The sequence below is a fragment of the Pongo pygmaeus genome, chromosome 2 (assembly GCF_028885625.2).
Source record: "Pongo pygmaeus isolate AG05252 chromosome 2, NHGRI_mPonPyg2-v2.0_pri, whole genome shotgun sequence".
Lineage (NCBI taxonomy): Eukaryota > Metazoa > Chordata > Mammalia > Primates > Hominidae > Pongo > Pongo pygmaeus.
In genome coordinates, this window is record NC_085930.1 from 158,707,689 (window position 1) to 158,731,732 (window position 24,044).

Consider the following 24,044-nt stretch of genomic DNA (forward strand, 5'->3'; position numbering starts at 1 on the left):
CGCGATCTCAGCTCACTGCAACCTCTGCCTCCTGGGTTCAAGTGATTCTCCTGCCTCAGCGTCCTGAATAGCTGGGACTACAGGTGTGTGCCACCACGCCCAGCCAATTTTTGTATTTTTAGTAGAGATGGGATTTCACCATGTTGGCCAGACTAGTCTCGAATTTCTTGGCCAGGCTGGTCTCGAACTCCTGACCTTGTGATCTGCCCACCTCAGCCTCCCAAAGTCCTGGGATTACAGGCATGAGCCACCACGCCCGGCCTGAACATTTTTGTCTTAAGTCCTAACCTGTTGTGTTCTACCTACCTAGGAAAACTTGCTACCTCTCAAATTTAGTATGCTTAAAGCCAGTCTCTGCTACTTTCCTATCAAAACAAAGTTTCTCAGCTTTCCTGTTTTGGCCAAAGGCATTCTCCAAGTTCCCTAAGTTCAAAAATTGGTTATGAAGAATAAGAGATAGTATTCTTTCACGTCGTTGCTGTCATCCTGCCTTGTCATAAAAGCTTCTAAATCTTCAGTCTCTCCTTTCCAAGTCAATGTAATCATTACCAGATTGTTCCAAAGCAGTGTTTTAGCCATGTCAACCCCTTATTCAAGTGCCTACTGTGAACTCTTGACTGAGGAGACCACAAGTCTACTTTTCTATAGAGCCTTCAGGGTACTGCACAATGTCTTTTTTTCTCTCTCTTCTCACTTCTGACTGTCCAACAATAAACACTAGTAGCAATGGCAATAAACATAACTCTTACTTAGTATGTGCCAGGTAATGTTTAAGTACTGTTTTAAGTGTTTTTCATATATTAAATTATTTAATCCTCAGATTAAACAATAATAAATGTGTATATTGTAATACTAGTAATATAGACATTAAATCACTTGCATGTCTAATAGAAGCAGGATTTGAGCCCAGGTAGTCTAGTTCCCAGAGTCTGTACTTTTAACTAATCTGCTGTTCTGCCTTTCAGTAACACTCTTCTTTAAGTCAGGTCACTAAGTTTTTTGTTTTGTTTTGTTTTAAATGTGTCTTTTAACATACCATTTGCCCTGTTGTAGCTCTCTTCTTCCCATATGAAAAAATATCCCCACCTTTTCCCACTGTTAACCAGAATTTCCTGTTTTTATTGAGGTGTGATTCAAGTCTCATAAAATCTGTCATAGGTATTTCATCCCACAGCCTTTTTCCCTCTAAGTTTCTATCAGCTCTTCCCACAATATTTTAACACATTTCTTCTTGGCTTGTGTTGTTTTGTTTATAGGTTTTATTTTGCCCACAAGATTTTGAGATTAATGTTATCTGCATCTTGATGCTTTCTCAGTTCAATTCCTCTTTCTAGACATTTGTAAAATGTTACATAAGGTTAATGATCCTGGGCCTCATCCTGATCCATTGGACAACCCCATGCTTCTCTATCTAACCGGACAAAGCAGTGTTTAAATTTCAGCTCTGCCTAAGTGTGACCTTAGGGTAGTTACATTTACCCATCTTTCCTCATTTCTAAACGGTAGAAAAGAATATCTACATTGTGGAGTTGTATTGAATATTAGAGATAATATGTATAAAGCACTAGCTCACAGAGGTTTCTTTTTAAAAGGTCTCTATTCATGATCATCTCAACAGCATAATCATCTCTATTTTCTTATAAGGCATGTTTTATTAGTGTCAGTATTATAAATTTGTTCAGGCTAGAAATAAGATGAATTATTGTGTTGTTCCCAGGGTTCCTTTTAGAACCTGTCTTATTGAAGACTCTTCTATTAGCAGTCTGCTATCTTCTGACAGACTGGCTATTTATAATAACAAGCCAACAGTTCCATTATTTCTTTAAACCTCTTGGTTAGGTGCCACCTGGTCTATATAATTTAGTTGCATGTAATTTGTTTATTGGATGTAAAATACTCGGTGCATTTACCACAATTTGAGCTAATAGCTCTGGTCGGTCTCCTTAAAAAGGCAGATTGCCAATACAATTCAGAAGGCTTTATAATGTAGTTTTCAGTTTTGATGGCTGTTTGGGATTTAGATTTGTTCACTGTGCATGCTTTGTTTCATGAATCTTTAAGTTCTTTGCTTCCATCTGACACCATGTGTTTGAGGTTGCATTTTATGAATGGGAAACTTTGCAAATGCTTACTAAATGATTTAAAATTTATTTCTGCCTCATGTGTTCTTAAAAATACCAGCTGCTGCTTAGTTGAAAATGTAATTTAATTTGACTGACACATGAGTTTTATAGTTCATAAACATGGATGTATTTTCCTTGTTTGTATTCATAAGCCTGTTAGTCCATATGTTAATGTGTTCTTTGATTTAATTTCATTTCTTTATTTTAAAAATCAATAAAAACAACAACAAAAACCTTGGGAAAGCCTTCATACTTGCTACATTTTTGAAAACATGCTTCTATTTTTTGGAGATCACACTTATGTCTACAGAATTTCTTCCCATTTTAGTGGTTTCCTAAGGTTTCTATTTTAGGAGTTTTATTATTATATTAACAGAGAACAGCTTTTGATATTGATATAATTTTGTACTGTATTTATAGAAACAAGTGCATTTTGGATGTGTGAAAGACATATTTTCTCCTAAGTTGCTTGGTACAGTTTTAAAAGCCTAATTGCTAGATTTAGTTAAACGTGGTAGACTGTTATAAATCCATTCATGTATATTGATGATTCTTAATAATTTGAGAGCGAGAAAGCCTCTTGCAAGATTATTACTTTGTCTCTTCTCTCCAGAAAAGTTTATATGTAGACAACCGCAGATTTAAGGACCCCCTGAAGACCTGTTTGGGAATTGGGATAGTACAGGTGTCCCCAAGCCCCTAGCCGTGGTCCCGTACCTGTTAGGAAACGGGCCACGTGGCAGGAGGTGAGCGGTGGGCCAGCAAGCATTACTGCCTGAGCTCTTCCTCCTGTCAGATCAGTGGTACATTAGATTCTCATAGGAGCGTGAACCCTATTCTGAACTGTGCATGCAAGGGACCTAGGTTGCACGCTTCTTACGAGAATTGAACTAATTCCTGATGATCTGAGATGGAACAGTTTCATTCTGAAGCTATTCCCCCAGTGGAAAAGTTGTCTTCCACAAAAGCAGTGCCTGGTGCCAAAAAGGTTGGGGACCCCTGGGGTATGACATGTATATGTGTAAGTATAAGACACTATATAAGATCTTGAAGAAAAATATAAATAGATTAATATAAATACTCTAAGCAGGGAGCAATTAATATAGGTACATGTGGCACAGGGGTACAGGACAGGGCAAGCTTCATGGAGATGATGGAATTTGAAGTACTGATAGGCATTCAGAAGACAAAGCCAGTTCTATACAGGGTCAAGAAAGCAACTGACCTGTTTGGCTACCCATGAGTACTGAAATTTCCTTAAGGATAATGACTTTCTGATTGACCCTCGAGTTCCACATTGTGCCTAGTATGGATACAGTTATCTTACTCATTATGTAAGCTCAGCAAATACTTGCTGAATTCAGCCACAGTTTTTACTCATTGTTGTGGTTTCTGAGACCACTTTTCTCTGTGTTCTAACATGTTGCATGTTTGCCTTCATACATATTTTTATTCAGGGAAAAAAGTTAAATTATGTAATTTCAATGACTATGTGCTTTGATTGGCTTTAAAAAGAAATTTAAAACTTAAGTTTTGTATTAGCAGGAAACAGCTTTTGATATTGGTCTAATTTTATATTTCTTAAATTGTGTCTTTGGCAACAGTTACTTTTTCGGTGTGGAAAGAAACATTTCTCCTCAGTTCCTTGGTTAGCTTTTAGGGAAAAGTTAAAATGGTCATGAAAGCATCAGATAAACTAATAGTAACCCCAACTGAGTATACTTTTGTTTAAATAAAAGCCAAGTGAAGTCTGTACTGCCATGGTAATATAATGCAGAAATAATAAGTTAATATATGTAACAAATAATCAAGGTTTATAGACTACATTCTTAAGAGATTATTTTTTTCCTCCCTTTGGAAAGTAGTGATATTTAAGGGGAAGAGGGTGTGGGGGACTGGCATTTTCTCAACATTCATAGTTGGATAACAAAATCCACCTAAAAATAAAACATGTACTCATATGCAAAAATGCTAAACTTACTTTTTTGATTATTGACCTTTCTTTGCACAACTCTAAAACATACTTGTCACAGTTTTGTTGACTGGTGATTTCTTGCCACTCCTACATTAGAGCAGTAAGTCCTGTGCCAACAAACAATTTATATTATTTTAGTTTTTTAAAAAATCACTTTCTGCCTGATTTTATCTCCTGTGTTTATAATGTTATAATATGAGCTATTAATTTAAGCACATTAAAAAAATACATTTAATTGATTCAAGTAATATTTAATACTGGCCTACCCTGTGTCAGGCTGTTTCATAGGTGCTATGGAGGCTATAAGATGAACAAAGTATTAATTTTTTGGGGCAGTCATAGCTCCTACAGATTTAGTTTTTTTCAGTAATAGGATAATATTATTCTGATTTATCCACACTGTTGTCTCTTTCAGAACTCTAACTTGAATTGGTGGGATAGTTTTAGAGAAGTCAAGAATAATGTAGAAAAGAATTTTTCTCTGTGCCAAGTCAACTGACCTGACTGGGGTTGAATATGTAGACCTCATTTCTCTTACCTAGCTTTCAGATCCAGAGTCTGAATAATTGCACATCCTTTTTACATTTGGGAACTTGACTCTTTGGGCTTTCCCTGGCCCTTTGGAACATGACTCAGGTTTTATTTTTATTGAATTATAGCAGAGTGTTGAATCATTATAATGCTGATAACTAAAATGGAATTAATATTAGACTTGGAAATTCTTCTAAAAAATTAATATGCCTGTTTCTTAAAAACACTTAACACTCAAACACTCTGAGACATACCGTTATGGAATGCTCATAAGGTAATGTATTTCAAGAGTTTCTTACTATCATTAGTATCCAGAACTATATATACTCAAAAGTATTTCAAGTATTCAAAACTATGTATATGTATGTTTGCCCTCCTAATTTTTATTTTATTCAACCAATATGCAAATAATGATCTATCTGATCCTTCATTTTTGCTAATAGTATAAAGGTCATACAATAAGTAGTTTAGGTCTGGGTTTATTTTTACTTATAACAGAATATTATTTTTAAAGTGAGATGTAATAACATGTTTTGACACTTTCCAGATCTTTCATGTAAGAAAATTCTGCCACATATCCAACTATATTCTTTTTTTTAAACATTTTTTTTATGTTTTTATTATTACTATACTTTAAGTTTTAGGGTACATGTGCACAATGTGCAGGTTAGTTACATATGTATACATGTGCCATGCTGGTGTGCTGCACCCATTAACTCGTCATTTAGCAATAGGTATATCTCCTAATGCTATCCCTCCCCCCTCCCCCAACCCCACAACAGTCCCCAGACTGTGACATTCCCCTTCCTGTGTCCATGTGTTCTCATTGTTCATTTCCCATCTATGAGTGAGAACATGCGGTGTTTGGTTTTTTGTCCTTGCGATAGTTTACTGAGAATAATGATTTCCAATTTCATCCATGTCCCTACAAAGGACATGAACTCATCATTTTTTATGGCTGCATAGTATTCCGTGGTGTATATGTGCCACATTTTCTTAATCCAGTCTATCATTGTTGGACATTTGGGTTGGTTCCAAGTCTTTGCTATTGTGAATAATGCCGCAATAAACATATGTGTGCATGTGTCTTTATAGCAGCATGATTTATAGTCCTTTGGGTATATACCCAGTAATGGGATGGCTGGGTCAAATGGTATTTCTAGTTCTGGATCCCTGGGGAATCGCCACACTGACTTCCACAATGGTTGAACTAGTTTACAGTCCCACCAACAGTGTAAAAGTGTTCCTATTTCTCCACATCTTCTCCAGCACCTGTTGTTTCCTGACTTTTTAATGATTGCCATTCTAACTGGTGTGAGACGATATCTCATTGTGGTTTTGATTTGCATTTCTCTGATGGCCAGTGATGATGAGCATTTTTTCATGTGTCTTTTGGCTGCATAAATGTCTTCTTTTGAGAAGTGTCTGTTCATGTCCTTCGCCCACTTTTTGATGGAGTTGTTTGTTTTTTTCTTGTAAATTTGTTTGAGTTCATTGTAGATTCTGGATATTAGCCCTTTGTCAGATGAGTAGGTTGCGAAAATTTTCTCCCATTTTGCAGGTTGCCTGTTCACTCTGATGGTAGTTTCTTTTGCTGTGCAGAAGCTCTTTAGTTTAATTAGATCCCATTTGTCAATTTTGGCTTTTGTGGGCATTGCTTTTGGTGTTTTAGACATGAAGTCCTTGCCCATGCCTGTGTCCTGAATGGTAATGCCTAGGTTTTCTTCTAGGGATTTTATGGTTTTAGGTCTAACATTTAAGTCTTTAATCCATCTTGAATTAATTTTTGTATAAGGTGTAAGGAAGGGATCCAGTTTCAGCTTTCTACATATGGCTAGCCAGTTTTCCCAGCACCATTTATTAAATGGGGAATCCTTTCCCCATTGCTTGTTTTTCTCAGGTTTGTCAAAGATCAGATAGTTGTAGATATGTGGCATTATTTCTGAGGGCTCTGTTCTGTTCCATTGATCTATATCTCTGTTTTGGTACCAGTACCATGCTGTGTTGGTTACTGTAGCCTTGTAGTATAGTTTGAAATCAGGTAGTGTGATGCCTCCAGCTTTGTTCTTTTGGCTTAGGATTGACTTGGCGATGCAGGCTCTTTTTTGGTTCCATATGAACTTTAAAGTAGTTTTTGCCAATTCTGTGAAGAAAGTCATTGGTAGCTTATGGGGATGGCATTGAATCTATAAATTACCTTGGGCAGTATGGCCATTTTCACAATATTGATTCTTCCTACCCATGAGCATGGAATGTTCTTCCATTTGTTTGTATCCTCTGTTATTTCATTGAGCAGTGGTTTGTAGTTCTCCTTGAAGAGGTCCTTCACGTCCCTTGTAAGTTGGATTCCTAAGTATTTTATTCTCTTTGAAGCGATTGTGAATGGGAGTTCACTCATGATTTGGCTCTCTGTTTGTCTGTTATTGGTGTATAAGAATGCTTGTGATTTTTGTCCATTGATTTTGTATCCTGAGACTTTGCTGAAGTTGCTTATCAGCTTAAGGAGATTTTGGGCTGAGACAATGGGGTTTTCTAGATATACAATCATGTCGTCTGCAAACAGGGACAATTTGACTTCCTCTTTTACTAATTGAATACCCTTTATTTCGTTCTCCTGCCTAATTGCCCTGGCCAGAACTTCCAACACTATGTTGAATAGGAGTGGTGAGAGAGGGCATCCCTGTCTCGTGCCAGTTTTCAAAGGGAATGCTTCCAGTTTTTGCCCATTCACTATGATATTGGCTGTGGGTTTGTCATAGATAGCTCTTATTACTTTGAGATATGTCCCATCAGTACCTAATTTATTGAGAGTTTTTAGCATGAAGGGTTGTTGAATTTTGTCAAAGGCCTTTTCTGCATCTATTGAGATAATCATGTGGTTTTTGTCTTTGGTTCTGTTTATATGCTGGATTACATTTATTGATTTGCGTATATTGAACCAGCCTTGCATCCCAGGGATGAAGCCCACTTGATCATGGTGGATAAGCTTTTTGATGTGCTGCTGAATTCAGTTTGCCAGTATTTTATTGAGGATTTTTGCATCAATGTTCATCAGGGCTATTGGTCTAAAATTCTCTTTTTTGGTTGTGTCTCTGCCTGGCTTTGGTGTCAGGATGATGCTGGCCTCATAAATTGAGTTAGGGAGGATTTCCTCTTTTTCTATTGATTGGAATAGTTTCAGAAGGAATGGTACCAGTTCCTCCTTGTACCTCTGGTAGAATTCGGCTGTGAATCCATCTGGTCCTGGACTCTTTTTTGGTTGGTAAGCTATTGATTATTGCCACAATTTCAGATCCTGTTATTGGTCTATTCAGAGATTCAACTTCTTCCTGGTTTAGTCTTGGGAGAGTGTATGTGTTGAGGAATTTATCCATTTCTTCTAGATTTTCTAGTTTATTTGCGTAGAGGTGTTTGTAGTATTCTCTGATGGTAGTTTGTATTTCTGTGGGATTGGAGGTGATATCCCCTTTATCATTTTTTATTGCATCTATTTGATTCTTCTCTCTTTTTTTCTTTATTAGTCTTGCTAGCAGTCTATCAATTTTGTTGATCCTTTCAAAAAACGAGCTCCTGGATTCATTAATTTTTTGAAAGGTTTTTTTTGTCTCTATTTCCTTCAGTTCTGCTCTGATTTTAGTTATTTCTTGCCTTCTGCTAGCTTTTGAATGTGTTTGCTCTTGCTTTTCTAGTTCTTTTAATTGTGATGCTAGGGTGTCAATTTTGGATCTTTCCTGCTTTCTCTTGTGGGCATTTAGTGCTATAAATCTCCCTCTACACACTGCTTTGAATGTGTCCCAGAGATTCTGGTATGTTGTGTCTTTGTTCTCGTTGGTTTCAAAGAACATCTTTATTTCTACCTTCATTTCATTATGTACCCAGTAGTCATTCAGGAGCAGGTTGTTCAGTTCCCATGTAGTTGAGCAGTTTAGAGTCAGTTTCTTAATCCTGAGTTGTAGTTTGATTGCACTGTGGTCTGAGAGACAGTTTGTTATAATTTCTGTTCTTTTACATTTGCTGAGGAGAGCTTTACTTCCAACTATGTGGTCAATTTTGGAATAGGTGTGGTGTGGTGCTGAAAAAAATGTATATTCTGTTGTTTTGGGGTGGAGAGTTCTGTAGATGTCTATTAGGTCCGCTTGGTGCAGAGCTGAGTTCAATTCCTGGGTATCCTTGTTAACTTTCTGTCTCATTGATCTGTCTAATGTTGACAGTGGGGTGTTAAAGTCTCCCATTATTACTGTGTGGGAGTCTAAGTCTCTTTGTAGGTCACTCAGGACTTGTTTTATGAAGCTGGGTGCTCCTGTATTGGGAGCATATATATTTAGGATAGTTAGCTCTTCTTGTTGAATTGATCCCTTTACCATTATGTCATGGCCTTGTCTGTTTTGATCTTTATTGTTTTAAAGTCCGTTTTATCAGAGACTAGGATTGCAACCCCTGCCTTTTTTTGTTTTCCATTTGCTTGGTAGATCTTCCTCCATCCTTTTATTTTGAGCCTATGTGCGTCTCTGCACGTGAGATGGGTTTCCTGAATACAGCACACTGATGGGTCTTGACTCTTTATCCAATTTGCCAATCTGTGTCTTTTAATTGGAGCATTTAGTCCATTTACATTTAAAGTTAATACTGTTATGTGTGAATCTGATCCTGTCATTATGATGTTAGCTGGTTGTTTTGCTCATTAGTTGATGCAGTTTCTTCCTAGTCTCGATGGTCTTTACATTTTGGCATGATTTTGCAGTGGCTGGTACCGGTTGTGCCTTTCCATGTTTAGCGCTTCCTTCAGGAGCTCTTTTAGGGCAGGCCTGGTGGTGACAAAATCTCTCAGCATTTGCTTGTCTGTAAAGTATTTTATTTCTCCTTCACTTATGAAGCTTAGTTTGGCTGGATATGAAATTCTGGGTTGAAAATTCTTTTCTTTAAGAATGTTGAATATTGGCCCCCACTCTCTTCTGGCTTGTAGGGTTTCTGCCGAGAGATCCACTGTTAGTCTGATGGGCTTCCCTTTGTGGGTAACCCGACCTTTCTCTCTGGCTGCCCTTAACATTTTTTCCTTCATTTTAACTTTGGTGAATCTGACAGTTATGTGTCTTGGAGTTGCTCTTCTCAAGGAGTACCTTTGTGGCGTTCTCTGTATTTCCTGAATCTGAATGTTGGCCTGCCTTGCTAGATTGGGGAAGTTCTCCTGGATAATATCCTGCAGAGTGTTTTCCATCTTGGTTCCATTCTCCCTGTCACTTTCAGGTACACCAATCAGACATAGATTTGGTCTTTTCACATAGTCTCATATTTCTTGGAGGTTTTGTTCGTTTCTTTTTATTCTTTTTTCTCTAAACTTCCTTTCTCGCTTCATTTCATTCATTTCATCTTCCATCACTGATACCCTTTCTTCCATTTGATCGCATTGGCTCCTGAGGCTTCTGCATTCTTCATGTAGTTCTCAAGCCTTGGCTTTCAGCTCCATCAGCTCCTTTAAGCACTTCTCTGTATTGGTTATTCTAGTTATACATTCGTCTAAATTTTTTTCAAAGTTTTCAACTTCTTTGCCTTTCGTTTGAATTTCCTCCTGTAGCTCAGAGTAGTTTGATCGTCTGAAGCCTTCTTCTCTCAACTCGTCAAAGTCATTCTCCGTCCAGCTTTGTTCCGTTGCTGGTGAGGAACTGCGTTCCTTTGGAGGAGGAGAGGCGCTCTGCTTTTTAGAGTTTCCAGTTTTTCTGCTCTGTTTTTTCCCCATCTTTGTGGTTTTATCTACTTTTGGTCTTTGATGATGGTGATGTACAGATGGGTTTTTGGTGTGGATGTCCTTTCTGTTTGTTAGTTTTCCTTCTAACAGACAGGACCCTCAGCTGCAGGTCTGTTGGAGTTTGCTAGAGGTCCACTCCAGACCCTGTTTGCTTGGGTATCAGCAGCGGTGTCTGCAGAACCTCGGATTTTCATGATCTGCGAATGCTGCTGTCTGATCGTTCCTCTGGAAGTTTTGTCTCAGAGGAGTACCCAGCCGTGTGAGGTGTCAGTCTGCCCCTACTGGGGGGTGCCTCCCAGTTAGGCTGCTGGGGGTCAGGGGTCAGGGACCCACTTGAAGAGGCAGTCTGCCCGTTCTCAGATCTCCAGCTGCGTGCTGGGAGAACCACTGCTCTCCTCAAAGCTGTCAGACAGGGACATTTAAGTCTGCAGAGGTTACTGCTGTCTTTTTGTTTGTGCCCTGCCCCCAGAGGTGGAGCCTACAGAGGCAGGCAGGCCTCCTTGAGCTGTGGTGGGCTCCACCCAGTTCAAGCTTCCCCGCTGCTTTGTTTACCTAAGCGAGCCTGGGCAATGGCGGGCACCCCTCCCCCAGCCTCATTGCCGCCTTGCAGTTTGATCTCAGACTGCTGTGCTAGCAATCAGCGAGACTCCATGGGCGTAGGACCCTCCGAGCCAGGTGCGGGATATAATCTGCTGGTGCGCCATTTCCTAAGCCCATGGGAAAAGCACAGTATTCGGGTGGGAGTGGCCCGATTTTCCAGGTGCCGTCTGTCACCCCTTTCCTTGACCAGGAAAGGGAACTCCCTGACCCCTTGTGCTTCCCGAGTGAGGCAATGCCTCACGTTGCTTCAGCTGGCGCACCTCCTGTCCTATGCCCACTGTTTGGCACTCCCTAGTGAGATGAAGCCGGTACCTCAGATTGAAATGCAGAAATCACCTGTCTTCTGCGTCGCTCACGCTGGGAGCTGTAGACTGGAGCTGTACCTATTCGGCCATCTTGGCTCTCACATCCCAACTATATTCTTAGGGTGCAAAGATTACTATTTTGGAGGCTAGCTTTAGGAAAGATCAAATAGCTAGATAGAACCAGAGTAAGCAACTTCAGCCTGCAGGTATTTTTAATTTTTTAAAAAGCTTTGTAAAGGAATTTTACAGAATATTTTGGATGATCAAGCTAGTGATATGAATTGGTTTTATCTGACTTATTTCTGTGTGTTAGGTATGGTATTAAGTATTTTTAAAATATTATTTTACATATGACAAGAATATTGTCATTCTCATTTCAAAGGTTAGGAAACTGAGGGTTACAAAAGAAGTAGTTTGCTTAAGTTCATCCCACTAATTCATGGCAGAGGTGGGAATTGAATGCTCAAGGTCTGGTAACTCCTAAGCCTGATTATAGCAAGTTTCTACCTCTTTAGAGCAAAACAGATTTATTGCTTTGGGTCCTTTTAATGTTTTAGCTTGTATCCTCATCCTTTATTTACTTCAATAAGTTTTTATAATCAATTGTAAAACATCTATATGTCTCAAGAGCATACCTGAGATTTACTTCTATGTATGTTCATAATCTAGTCCTAGGTATATAGTATAGACTTGCTGATTTATAGAGTTGAGGGACACTGTGACAAACCACTGTCTTCCTTATAACATGATTTTTTTTTTTTTTTTTTGATTTGCAGGTTTTAAATGCACAGAGAGCAGGATACAAGGCAGCCATAGTTCACAATGTTGATTCTGATGACCTCATTAGCATGGGATCCAACGACAGTAAGTACAGGTATCACTTTTCTTCTCTCCTGTTTGACAGATCATTTGTAACTAAAAATTAACAGGATTTTCCTTCTCTCATTTTCTTTTTAAAAAGCAAAATTTCTTCTCTTTCAGATAATCCCTCATTCTTAACTCTCTTCGGGTGATTTTATTCGTAGTAGAGATGAAAATGACTTTCTTTTCTGAACAGGTTTTTTTTTAAACATACGTGTTTTATTTATTGATATTTTGTTAAAAACCAAAGTGGGGGAAACAGCTTTAATAGGGATAAACATGCTGAGTTAAGAATGCCATAGAAGGCGTTTTGTAATTTATTTAGAGATTCACAGCATTATTTTAGGGTATGCACATATACTAAGTAGCTGCTATAATCTGCTGGAATTCCAAAGCCACATACTTGTGCTTCCTTATACCAGTTGGTTATTAGCCCTTTGTCATACATTGGCATGTTCATAGTTTTTCATTTCAGATGGGAATGTCTTTCCTGACTCTCTACTAATTATTAGCTTGTAGGGAAAAACGAGCCAATTTTAGTGGCATAACTGGCTGTAATAAGATACTGACTTTTAAGCTGTACGCCTCACTTAATGTAGTTTCTATTACTCAGGGCACTATGGGGTTTTATCAAAACCTTTCTAATTGATACTAAGATGATTTACTGTCAACACTCATGATTAGAATTTATTTTATTTTATTCTTTTGAATGCATAACCATAATATATTTTGTTATTAAGTCCTATTGATTCATATTTTCAGGGTAGAGCAAAGTATAGGCATAAAGCTATAGACTGATAGAAAACACTGGAATGTATTTAGGAGTTTAAGTAACTACATCCTGAAAAGGAAATATTTTATATTCCTTAACCAAAAAGTCTTCTTTTAGCCTATGACAGTGTTTTCTGTTGTTTTTGTTTCTGCCCTTCTTCTTCTTCTTTTTTTTTTTTGAGATGGAGTTTCACTCTTGTTGCCCGGGCTGGAGTGCAATGGTGCAATCTTGGCTCACCGCAACCTCTGCCTTCTGGGTTCAAGCGATTCTCCTGCCTCAGCCTCCTGGGTAGCTGGGATGACAGGCACCTGCCACCACGCCTGGCTAATTTTGTATTTTAAGTAGAGATGGGGTTTCTCCATGTTGGTCAGGCTGGTCTTGAACTCCCGACCTCAGTTGATCCACCCGCCTCAGCTTCCCAAAGTGCTGGGATTACATTCATGAGCCACCGTGCCTGGGCATTTTTGTCCTTCTTAACCCTAATAGAGTGAGGCAAAATTATAGTATGTAAAAAGTAAAATTTATTAATACATTTCTTAGTTAATTTCTTTATATTTTAAATTATTATTTAAACCTCCTAGCTGATTAAATCTTCATGACTGTAGAATCCGTTAAGTACCCATAAGAAGTTTTAGCATTTCAGGAATAGTTTGACAGCTACTACATGGGAATTACAGGACTTACTTAAGTGAGTTTACTTATCAAATAAACTGGTAATGTTAGTACTGCGAATTTGACACATTTTACTTCTCCTTTAACTATTTCCCTCTTTAAAAAAAATTATCCCAGTTGATACATCCCGTGGTCAATAACTTTTGTGATCTGTATACATTTATTGGCAAAATGGAAAGCATGCATAGTCTGGAAATAGACAGGCCTGAATTCGAAATCGAATCCTACTTGTATCAGTTGTATAACTTTGAGCAAGTTACTTATTCTTTGTGTGTTTTGCTAAAGGCCCAAGCCCAGGATTTAGCAAACCTTCAAGACCCTCTCAAGGGCTGAATATGTTTTGGATTGAACAAATTGATTATTATTTGTAAACTATTTACTCTTTTGACATGTTTTCAGTAAAAATTTTGCAGGCTGAAATTGTCAGTTCCCTTTATCACTTATTTTTTCTTTGTAATACTGTAAAACCTTTTTGTGATAATCATGTCAGCTCCTAAAGAAAATACGTTCAATATTAAAAGTAGCACATAACCATATAAGCCTGCTGTTGCCATGGAAATGTTTCAACTGAGTTGTTATTCAAAGACTGCTCAGAATTTTGGTTCTTTGTTGCTTAGATTATTTTTTATGATATTTTGCTCCATCTTTGCACATGTGTTTAAACATTTTATATGTACAGAGACAAATGTTGTAAAGATCTTTACCATTTTCATCTTTGCTGTTACTTGGTAGAGGTAAGAAAAGCATGGATTTATCAGAAGGGGCTTGTATCTGTCCCTCTTTTCAAGGCCTTCCCTAGGAATACTGGTATCTTATACCAAGTAGAGATACTAACATCTGGAAACAAAAGGAAGTTGTAAAAGCCCCTTCCTGTTGACACTTCACGTAAGGAATATATCAATTTTTATTTCAGCCAGGAACAGAATGGATTAATTCAGTAAGCCAATAACATTCTTTATCTTTAGGAGACAGCAGAAAGTGGTAGGAAGGACACCAACTTCAGAACCAGGAAATATGTGTTTATTCTAAGCCAGGCTAGTTGATATATGAACCAGGTACCTGCGCCCTCAGGAAAGTTACTTGATCTTTATAAGCCTATTATTTTCATCTATAATAGTGTGAATAATTTTAATAATTATTTGACCTGACAAATTTTTGAAAACCTTATGAGAGAAGGTATATGAGAAAACCCATGCAATGGCAGAATGAGAGGAGCCTAGATAAGGAGTCAGAAGCCTCCAGTTTGAGTCCAAACTGTGCAAATATCTAACTGTATAACCAGGTCAAGTTGTTAATATCTCTGGGTCATTTTTTTCTCATTTTTTTCTTTGATTTCTTTCTTCAACAAATGCTTTTTGACAGCTTACTCTGCACTGTTTTAGGCACCATGACTATAGCAAGTAATGATGCAGTCAGAGGCTCTGCCTTCATATCTTTCATTGAGGTAGTAGAGTGCAGTAGTTAAGAGAGTACTTTCTGGGTACTGCCTGTCAGGGTTTGAATCCCAGCTTTACCACCTAGTAGCTGTATGACCTTGGGTATATTACCTAATATCTATATGCTTCAGTTTTTCTGATCTGTGAAATTGGGATAATAATAGTACCTAAGTTATTTAGTTGCTAAGAAGATTGAATGAATTAAGGCCTGTTAAGCGTCTAGAAGACTTCCTTGTTCTTAGCAATCATTTAATGATGGTTCAGCTATTACTATTGTGATTATTATCATTTTATTGCATTCTAGAGTAGGAGAGAAGAAATGAACACATAATCAAATAGATGTGCTATAATGTCAAGTAGTGATAAATGCTATGAAGAAAAGTATCAGCATAAGGGGATATAGAATGACAGAGATGAAAGGAAGGCAGCTATTTTAGATAGGGTGGTCAGAGAAAGCTTCTGTGAGGCATTGCAATTTGAGCACAGATCTAAAGTTAGAGACTGAGTCATGCAGATTTCTGAAGGAGGGTATTCCAAGGAGACGGAACAACAAGTACAACAACTCAAAGATAAAGCATGCTTGGTGTTTCCAAAGTGTGGCATAAAGCCACAATGGCTGGAGTAGTGAACAAGGGAGGGAGTCGGGGGATAAGGTTAGAGAAGGAGCCCGGGGTCAAATATGATGGGCCTTGTCAGCCATGATAAGGACTTTGGAATTTATTCTAAATAAGTTTTAGGCTGGGCGCAGTGGCTCAGGCCTGTAATCCTAGCACTTTGGGAGGCCAAGGTGGGAGGATTGCCTGAGCTTGGGAGTTCAAGACCAACCTGGGCAACATTGTGAAACCCTGTCTCTACTAAATATATAAAAAATTAGCCAGGTGTGGTGGCGTGCATGCCTGTAGTCCCAGCTACTCAAGAGGCTGAACCACAAGAATCACTTGAACCTGGGAGGCAGAGGGTGCAGTGAGCCGAGATCGTGCCACTGCACTCCAGCCTGGGCGACAGAGCAAGACTCCGTCTCCAAATGATTGAATGAATGAATCAATGAATGAATAAAAAAATAAGTTTTAAACAGCTGTGTAAGGTAATATGACATATTTTATAAAAGGAGCACTTTTCCTGTTCTTTGGAGAGAACACTGAAGGTGAAAGATGAGCAAAAGTGCCAACAGAGAGAACATTTAGAAAGCTGCTGCAGCAGCCAGGCAAGAGTGATGGTGGTTTGGAGTATTAGTAGTTAAAGTCATGAGAAGTGGTAGGAATATGGCTATATTTTGAAGCTGACAGGATTTGGTATAGGGAGTAAGGGAAAGGGAGGAGTCAAGGATGATTCCAAGATGTTTAGTCTGAGAAACTAAGTGAATGGCTATGCTGTTTACAGAGATGAGAAATAGAGTTGATCGACTGAGGGAAAAGAGACATTCAGAGTTCAGTTGAGAAACTTTGTTTGAAACATCTATTAGGCAATCAAATGGAGATACTGAATGGACAATTGGATATACGAATCTGGAGAGTTTGGGGCTGGATCATTCAAATTGTAATTTATCTTTGTTTGTCAATATATACTTCACAGAGTTTTACAGATCAAAATAGAGTGTTTTAAAAGTATTTTGTGAAGTAAAACATATTTAGTTTTGTTTTCAGTAGGTAATGTTGCCATTTTCAAGATGGCTACTCATATTTGCTTACAATATTTTCTCCCTTTTTCTTAATCATTTTATTAAAGTAAGGAGCTTTCTACATCTCTTTAGATATCATAATTCAAAGAAGCTAGGTTACTTCCAATATTATTAGCCAATAGTTACAAACCAAAAGTTATTCCTTGAGTTTGTCATAGTATCTTCATGAAAGAAGAAAGCATCATACACAGGGTATATAATTCCAAGTTTTAAGTATCAAATAAAATAAGCTTTAAACTCATATGTGGTAGAGAAAATATCTTAGCAAGATAGAAAATATCTCCCAAATATGAAAAGATAATATATAGTCCTATAACAATACCTCTGCATCTATTAAAAAAAATGAAATAATGCCTGTAGCCCCAGCTACTTGGGAGGCTGAGACAGGAGGGGCACTTGAGCCCAGGAGTTACAGGCTGTAGTACACAATGGTGGCATCTGTGAATAGCCACTGCACTGCATCCTGAGCAACATAGTGAGACCCTGTCTCTTAAAAAATAAAAATAAAAATAAATGATGAGGTAGATCTGTATTTATTGACATAACAGGATATCTGAGCTGTATCATTGTGTAAAAAAAAAAGCTTACACTTTAAAAATTATATGATCCCATTGATATAAAAAATAAAATTGTATTGATCACGTTGATATAAAAATAGTGATTAAATATTTCTTGACTAATATTTTTTGTTTCTGCCCTCTTTGGGGCTTACATGTTTTTTTCTGGTGTGTATGTGCACGCGCATGTGTGTGTGTGTGAGAGAGAGAGAGAGAGAGAGAGAGAATGTGTGAGAGTTGAATGTTTATATTTGCGTAAAACAATCTAGAAGTGAAAAAAGCTTACTCTACCAAGGATATCAAGATTTTAAACCTTGTCTTTATAAGGATGAAAACAATAACAGCAAAATAGATCAGTAATTTGTAAGTTTGGGGGGAGGGGTTGACTGTATGAGGGAATTTTGGTGGGTGATGGAACATTCTATATCCTAACTGTGGTTGTGGTTATAATTGTATGTATTTGTCACAACTTACAGAACTGCTTATTACTTTAAATAAAACATTTGTCCTTGGATGGGAAGGATTATGGTTTGGTTTTGTTTTCTTTTTCTTTACTTGCCTCCCCTCCCTTTTAAATGCATAATGAATATGCATTGTTTTTAAAATGCAGAACAAAGTTATTTTGAAAACTATAAAAAGGAAACAAATGGGCCTTCACTAAAACCAAATGTGTTAAACTAACTCACAGCTAATAATGAGGCTGCTTTTTCTATTGGCAACATTAAGAGGATTGTTTTTCTTTCTATTCCTGAGTAATGGGTAATTTTTGCAAAATTCTTTTTGGATGCCATTTGATTTTGGTTTTGAATATGTGTAGAAGAGTCAAACATCTTAAGATACTAATCAAACACAAAGCTTTGCCATGAGCGCCAGGATTACAAGGAAGTAGAGACCAGCTTTCCTACCCTATTCCCTTTCTCAACCCCTGTCAGCCTTTCAGTCTGGAAAGCCAGAGATGTGTGGTATTACTTTTTAGATTGTTGTGAAGTTGTCTTTTCTTATATTCTCTGGCTTATACGTCTCCTGGAAATGGGTATGTAAAAGAAGCTTTTTCTCTTTTTCATTTAGGAATTAAGTTATGTGTGGGAAGAAAACCTAAAATTTCTTCCTCATCTTTCTTCTTTAATAAGTTATGTCTAGAGAGGAAGAAATCAAATGGAAATATTAAAAATAAAAATTACATCTCAATCTTATAGACTATTGAGAGAATTCAGGTAATGTGTATATGCAAAATGTTAGTTTTGTTACTGTAAATGTTATGTTTCTCAACCATTTTGAAGATGAATAAAATCTGCAATCTGGAAAATCAAGCAATAGACAATTAAAGTTGATTGTAATTGTTTCCAGTTGCATTTGCTGCTATTATGAAGAAAGTTAAGTTGATTATACACTAAATATGGGCTTTTAAGAATAATTTCATTATTCTTTTATACAGTTGAGGTACTAAAGAAAATTGACATTCCATCTGTCTTTATTGGTGAATCATCAGCTAATTCTCTGAAAGATGAATTCACATATGAAAAAGGGTAAGTAATGGATATAAAAAATCATGTTGCTTAAAATTCTGCTTTATATTAAGGTAGAATTATATAATATTGTAATCAAGATTATGTTTCAGAATGAACTCTGTAGTGCTAAATTATCCCTTTTTAAATCATTATGCTTTTAAGACGTATTTTAAAGTATTTTACTACTTTGTATGATTATGTTGAAAATATATTCATGCTAGTGAGAGTAAGTCACTCTTGTTGCTAAAAAGATAACTTTTCATTTTAAAGTTTAATCAAACTACTGGTATTTTAAAACAATGCAATTTATGCTTATATGACATTTTCTATTAAGAAATGTTTGTATATTACTAAAAAGATATTTTATATATTATAAACACAGAATCCAAAACATTGTGTTAAGTGACTAACATTTACAAAGGCAAAAAGTCAGTTTTCAAGTTTTAGAAGCTTGATTTGAATGAGAACTTTTATATGAAACTCTTCTCCCCTACCCCCACAAAATAATCTCATTACAAAGATAATATACAGATTGAAATTAACTTAAGGCACAGCTGTCTCAGCTAATACAGAAAACAGAGAGAAAATGGTACAATGAACACTTCAGAACTTCCATGACACAGATCCCCAAAACGTAGTTGAGCAGAACAGACTTTGGTCTAAGAGGAACAACAACAAAAATAATAATAAAAGCAGCAAATATTTATTGAGCATTTAGCAAAGCTGGGCACTCATGAAAGCAAGACTTCTACATTTTGTTATCCATTTAATCCTCACAACAACCCTCTAGTGGTTGTTATTATTATCACTTATTATCTACATTTGCCAGAAGAGGAAACTGGCACAATGAAATCCGATTCTAATTATTTAGGGGGAAAAGAAATCCAGGAATATTTCTGTTTGAAAATGCATAAAAAGAAGAGGGCAAGGTTTTCTGTTTACTGTTATTGTTAGTTCCCCACTACAGTGTTGATATTTAAAATACTGTTCACATATTATATGCTCAGAACATATTTTTAAGTTAAGGAATGTAATTTTGGAAGTTGTATCAAAAAACAATTATGCAAAGTGGTGTTTTGTCAGCCGTATTTGCTTGGTTAAAAGAGGGGAGAATTAGTACTTGCTTTTACCTCAATATTGCTCCCTCATTTAGAATATTCTATATATTTTAATATGTATTTTAAAGAGTATTTTTTGTTTTTAATTATAAAACCATACTTTTTAAATTAAAAAGCAATATATAGATACTAGCAAAATATGGAAAAATTGAAATACGAAACATTTAAAGTGAAAGTCTCTATATGACACTATTGTTTAACAACTACTGTTTTTTAAAAAGCCCTTTGTTTTTCCCCATATTTGATTATTCACCTTAATTAGTGATCACATGCTCATAAAATGGAACCATACAGTACCTAATAATTTGTAACCTGCTTTATTTACTTAATGTTTTGACCCTTTCCAGGTGAATACAAGTTTACAAACTCTCTTATCCCACCTCTTGGCTACAGATATATTGTGGCATTGAAAAATGTTTGAATTTTAAAAAGTTAAATAACATTCCAAATAGAATTTGAGGCAACACCCCATAATCAAACAAATTAATGTATCTGCAGTAAATATATGGCTATTTTTTCATGTCAGTTCACTTCAAGTTGACTGTCAAATGAATTGCAAACGTTATTTTTTAAAGCTTTTTAGGTTTTAGAATTGGTCATAAGGAATTGTAGACCTGTACATAAAGATCTACTCTATCTATCTATCTATCTATCTATCTATCTATCTATCTATCTACCTACCTACCTACCTACCTACCTGTACCTATCATCTATCTATTTATCAGTCTGTCTATTTATTATCTGTCTACCACCTACTTTACCCTCAAGCCCCCTCTCTTTCTTTCAGTGGGCAGAACTAGGAAATATATATGGCTTTTAAAGATACAATAAATCATGAGTATATACTGTTGCTTCCAATTTAAATTCAAAGGTCTAGAATTTTTACTTTATTGATCTTAAATGGGTATTTTATTTTTCTATGCTGAAAGACACCAACATAATAATATATTGTCTTTTCTAATTGTAAAGTACGTATACAACAGACTCAGAAGAAGAATATCAATGCTATTACCAACATTTTTTAAAAAACAGTTCTTTCTCTGCTTAGAGTATGTCATAATAGATAAAGTTAAATTATTATCATTATTATTATTATTTTTGAGACAGGCTGTTACTCTGTTGCTCAGGCTGGAGTGCAGTGGCATGATCTCAACTCACTGCAACCTCTGCCTCCTGATCTCAAGCGATCCTCCTACCTCAGCCTCCCCAGCAGCTGGGGGCTACAGGCAAATTCTTTTTTTAAAAGATAAGTGAAATAGTCTGTGTGCTGATGTTATAAATTGAAAACACAGGTTTATTTGATTCATTTGCTTTCAGAGTTTGGAGATTGCTCCCCTTACCCCCAAGTGTAATTTTAAAAATTATATATAAACTTTAACTCAAAATCAGTGAAACAATGTATATTCAAAGAAGTTCAGATTCTAAGTATCATCCATCTTGTCCATCTTGTTCCTCTCCCTACCTTATAAGTAACAATTAAAAAAGATTTTAATTTATTCTTTAGTTCATTAAGTTTAAAAATATGTAGGAAAATATATATCTCCTCTCCCCTATCTTCTACCCTTACTGCATAAACAGTATTCCCCATCCTGCTTTTGACTTAATCATTTATCCTTGAGTAGATAGAGATATTTTTCATTCTTTTGTACAGCTGCATAGAACTCTTATTTTGTGGATGTTCCAGTTTAATCAGCCAGTCCCCTGTTGATCAGCATTTGAATCGGTTATGTTATTTTGTAATTATAAATACTGCTGTAATGCATAACCTTATGCCTAAATGTTTTCATGTTTTTGCCAGTATACTTTTGGAGTAGATTTCTAGAAGTGGGATTGCTAGTTCAGAGGTTAAATGTATATGTATTTTTGCTAGATATTGTCATTTCCCATCCATAAGGGTCATGCCAACAGTTTATGAGGGTGTCTCTTTTATTGTACCCTCACCAACAAAGTTGTTGTCAGATTTTTTTATTTTTACTAATCAGATAGGTGAGAAATGGTATTCTATTATAGTTTTCATGTGTATTTCTCATATTACAAGCACATTTGAGCATTTTTTTCTTAGGCTTAAGCACTACTTTTATTTTTTATTAGCTGTTTACCTCTAGGCCAGTTTTTCCTATTAGATTATTGGTCATTTTCTTCCCTATTTTTAGAACTTCTGTATTTTATTAGGTGTGTTGGTCCTTTATTTTTTAATATTACAATTTTTTTTTGTATTTTGAAATTTTTATTTCACTATGGTGTTAGTTTTTTTTTAATGTAACCAAAAATCAAATCTCTCTTCCCTTGGGCTGTTGATCTTGAGTCTTAATGAAGTTTTCCCTACTCCTGTGTTATAGAGGAATTCACCCACGTTTATACTTGTATGATTTTGTTTTTAACATTAAATCTCTGGTTCATTTGTAATTTATCCTATATATGGCTTGAAGAATGGATCCAATGAAATCTTTTTCCAAATAGCCATCAGTTATTCCAATGGGTTTTTTTTTGTCCTTCCCAATGAAATTTTTAAAACAATTTTATTAAGATATATCTCACATACCATAAGGTTTACCCATTTAAAGTGTAAAATTCAGTGATTTGAGTGTATTTATAGAATTCTGCAACCATCATCACATTCTAATTTTAGAACTTTTTCAGTATCCCAAGTAGAAACCCCGTACACATTTGCAGTCACTTCCTGTTCCCCAGTCCTTCTTCGTCCACTCCAGCCCCAGGCAATCACTAATCTACTTTCTGTCTTTATGGATTTGTCTATTCTGGTTATTTCACATAAATGGAATCATATAATATTGTATGATTTTTTTTCATTTAGTGTAGTGTTTTCAAGGTTCATCATATTGTAGCATGTATTGGTACTTTATTCTTTTTATTGCTGAATAGTTTTCCATTGTATGGATATACCACGTTTTGTTTATCTATTCATCAGTTTATGGGTGGACATTTAGCTTGTTTCCACAACTTGGCTATTACGAATAATGCTTTTTTCACTATTTGTGCACAAATTTTTACATGTGCATATGTTTTTATTTCTCTTTGGTATATACCTAGAATGGAATTGTTGCATTATGTGGTAACTCTATGTTTAACACTTTGAGGAACTGCTAGACTTTTTCCCAAAGTGCCTTCACCAATTTATATTCACACCAGCAATGTATGAGGGTTCCAGTTTTTCCTGCCAAAGGAATTTAATAATCAACTGGTCTAGCTTCAGAAAAACCTGATGAGATTTTTATTGAGATTACATTATATTCATAAATTAATTTAGGAAGAATTGACATTTTTAGGATAAGTCTCCTTATTCAAGAGTGTGGTATGTCCTTTCATTTGTTCAATTCTGCTTTTTTTTTTTTTTTTTCAATTTAGAAAGGGTCTCACTCCAGTTGCACAGGCTGGACTGCAGTGGCGCCAGTTCACTGCAGCCTTGATCTCCGAGGCTCAGGTGATCCTCCCACTGCAGCCTTCTGAGTAGCTAGGACCACAGGCATGCACCACCTTGCCCAGCGAATTTTTTGTATTTTTAGTAGAGCTGGGGTTTTGCCATGTTGCCAAGGCTGGTCTTGAACTCCTGGACTCAAGCAATCTGCCCGCCTCAGCCCCACAAAGTGCTGGGATTACAGGTGTGAGTAAGCCACTTCGCCCAGCCAATTCTGTTTTTATGTATTCAGCTTTGTTTAGTTTTTTTAGTCCAAAATCTATGTGAGATAAACATTTCTTGTTAAATTTATGCCAAGATATTTTATTGTTTGCTATCATAAGTGGAGTCTCCTCGTTCATTACATCTACTCACTGGTTTTTATTTGTACAGCTGAAAGCTCATTTTTGAGTATGGATATTATAACCTGCAATTTGACTAAATTCTCTTACTGTTGGTAGCAGTTTTTTCATATAAATAGGAATAGTTTTATCTTTTCCTTTCCAATTCTTATGCTTCTAATTGCTTTGCCTTATCTAATTGCATTGGTAATAACTTTAACACCATGTTAAATAGTAGTAGAGATAGGCATCTTTCCCTTGTTACTCCCTTTAGTAAGAAAGCTTCTCATTTCCTCTTTAAGTAAGATTCTGGTTTTTTGTCATATTAATGAAGTATTCATCAATTATTATTCATCCATTATTCTTTTTAGCTACTGTTCACTCTTTTAACTGCTTTTAAAAAGGATGA

The 24,044-nt window shown here is 36.2% G+C and overlaps 1 protein-coding gene across 7 annotated transcripts in view; it reads left to right on the forward strand.

Moving 5' to 3' along the window:
• The window catches only part of RNF13 (ring finger protein 13), a 166,184-nt gene that overhangs the window by 87,578 nt on the left and 54,562 nt on the right, over positions 1 to 24,044 (forward strand). For 5 of the 7 annotated variants that reach the window (XM_063662336.1, XM_063662340.1, XM_063662339.1 and 2 more), the window contains 2 exons: positions 12,054 to 12,141; positions 18,689 to 18,779. In XM_063662336.1, the coding sequence (XP_063518406.1) occupies positions 12,054 to 12,141; positions 18,689 to 18,779 (179 nt within the window). Of the gene's footprint in view, positions 1 to 12,053; positions 12,152 to 18,688; positions 18,780 to 24,044 lie in introns of all 7 variants that reach the window. The other 2 variants (XM_063662338.1, XM_054480247.1) reach the window with 1 other exon arrangement.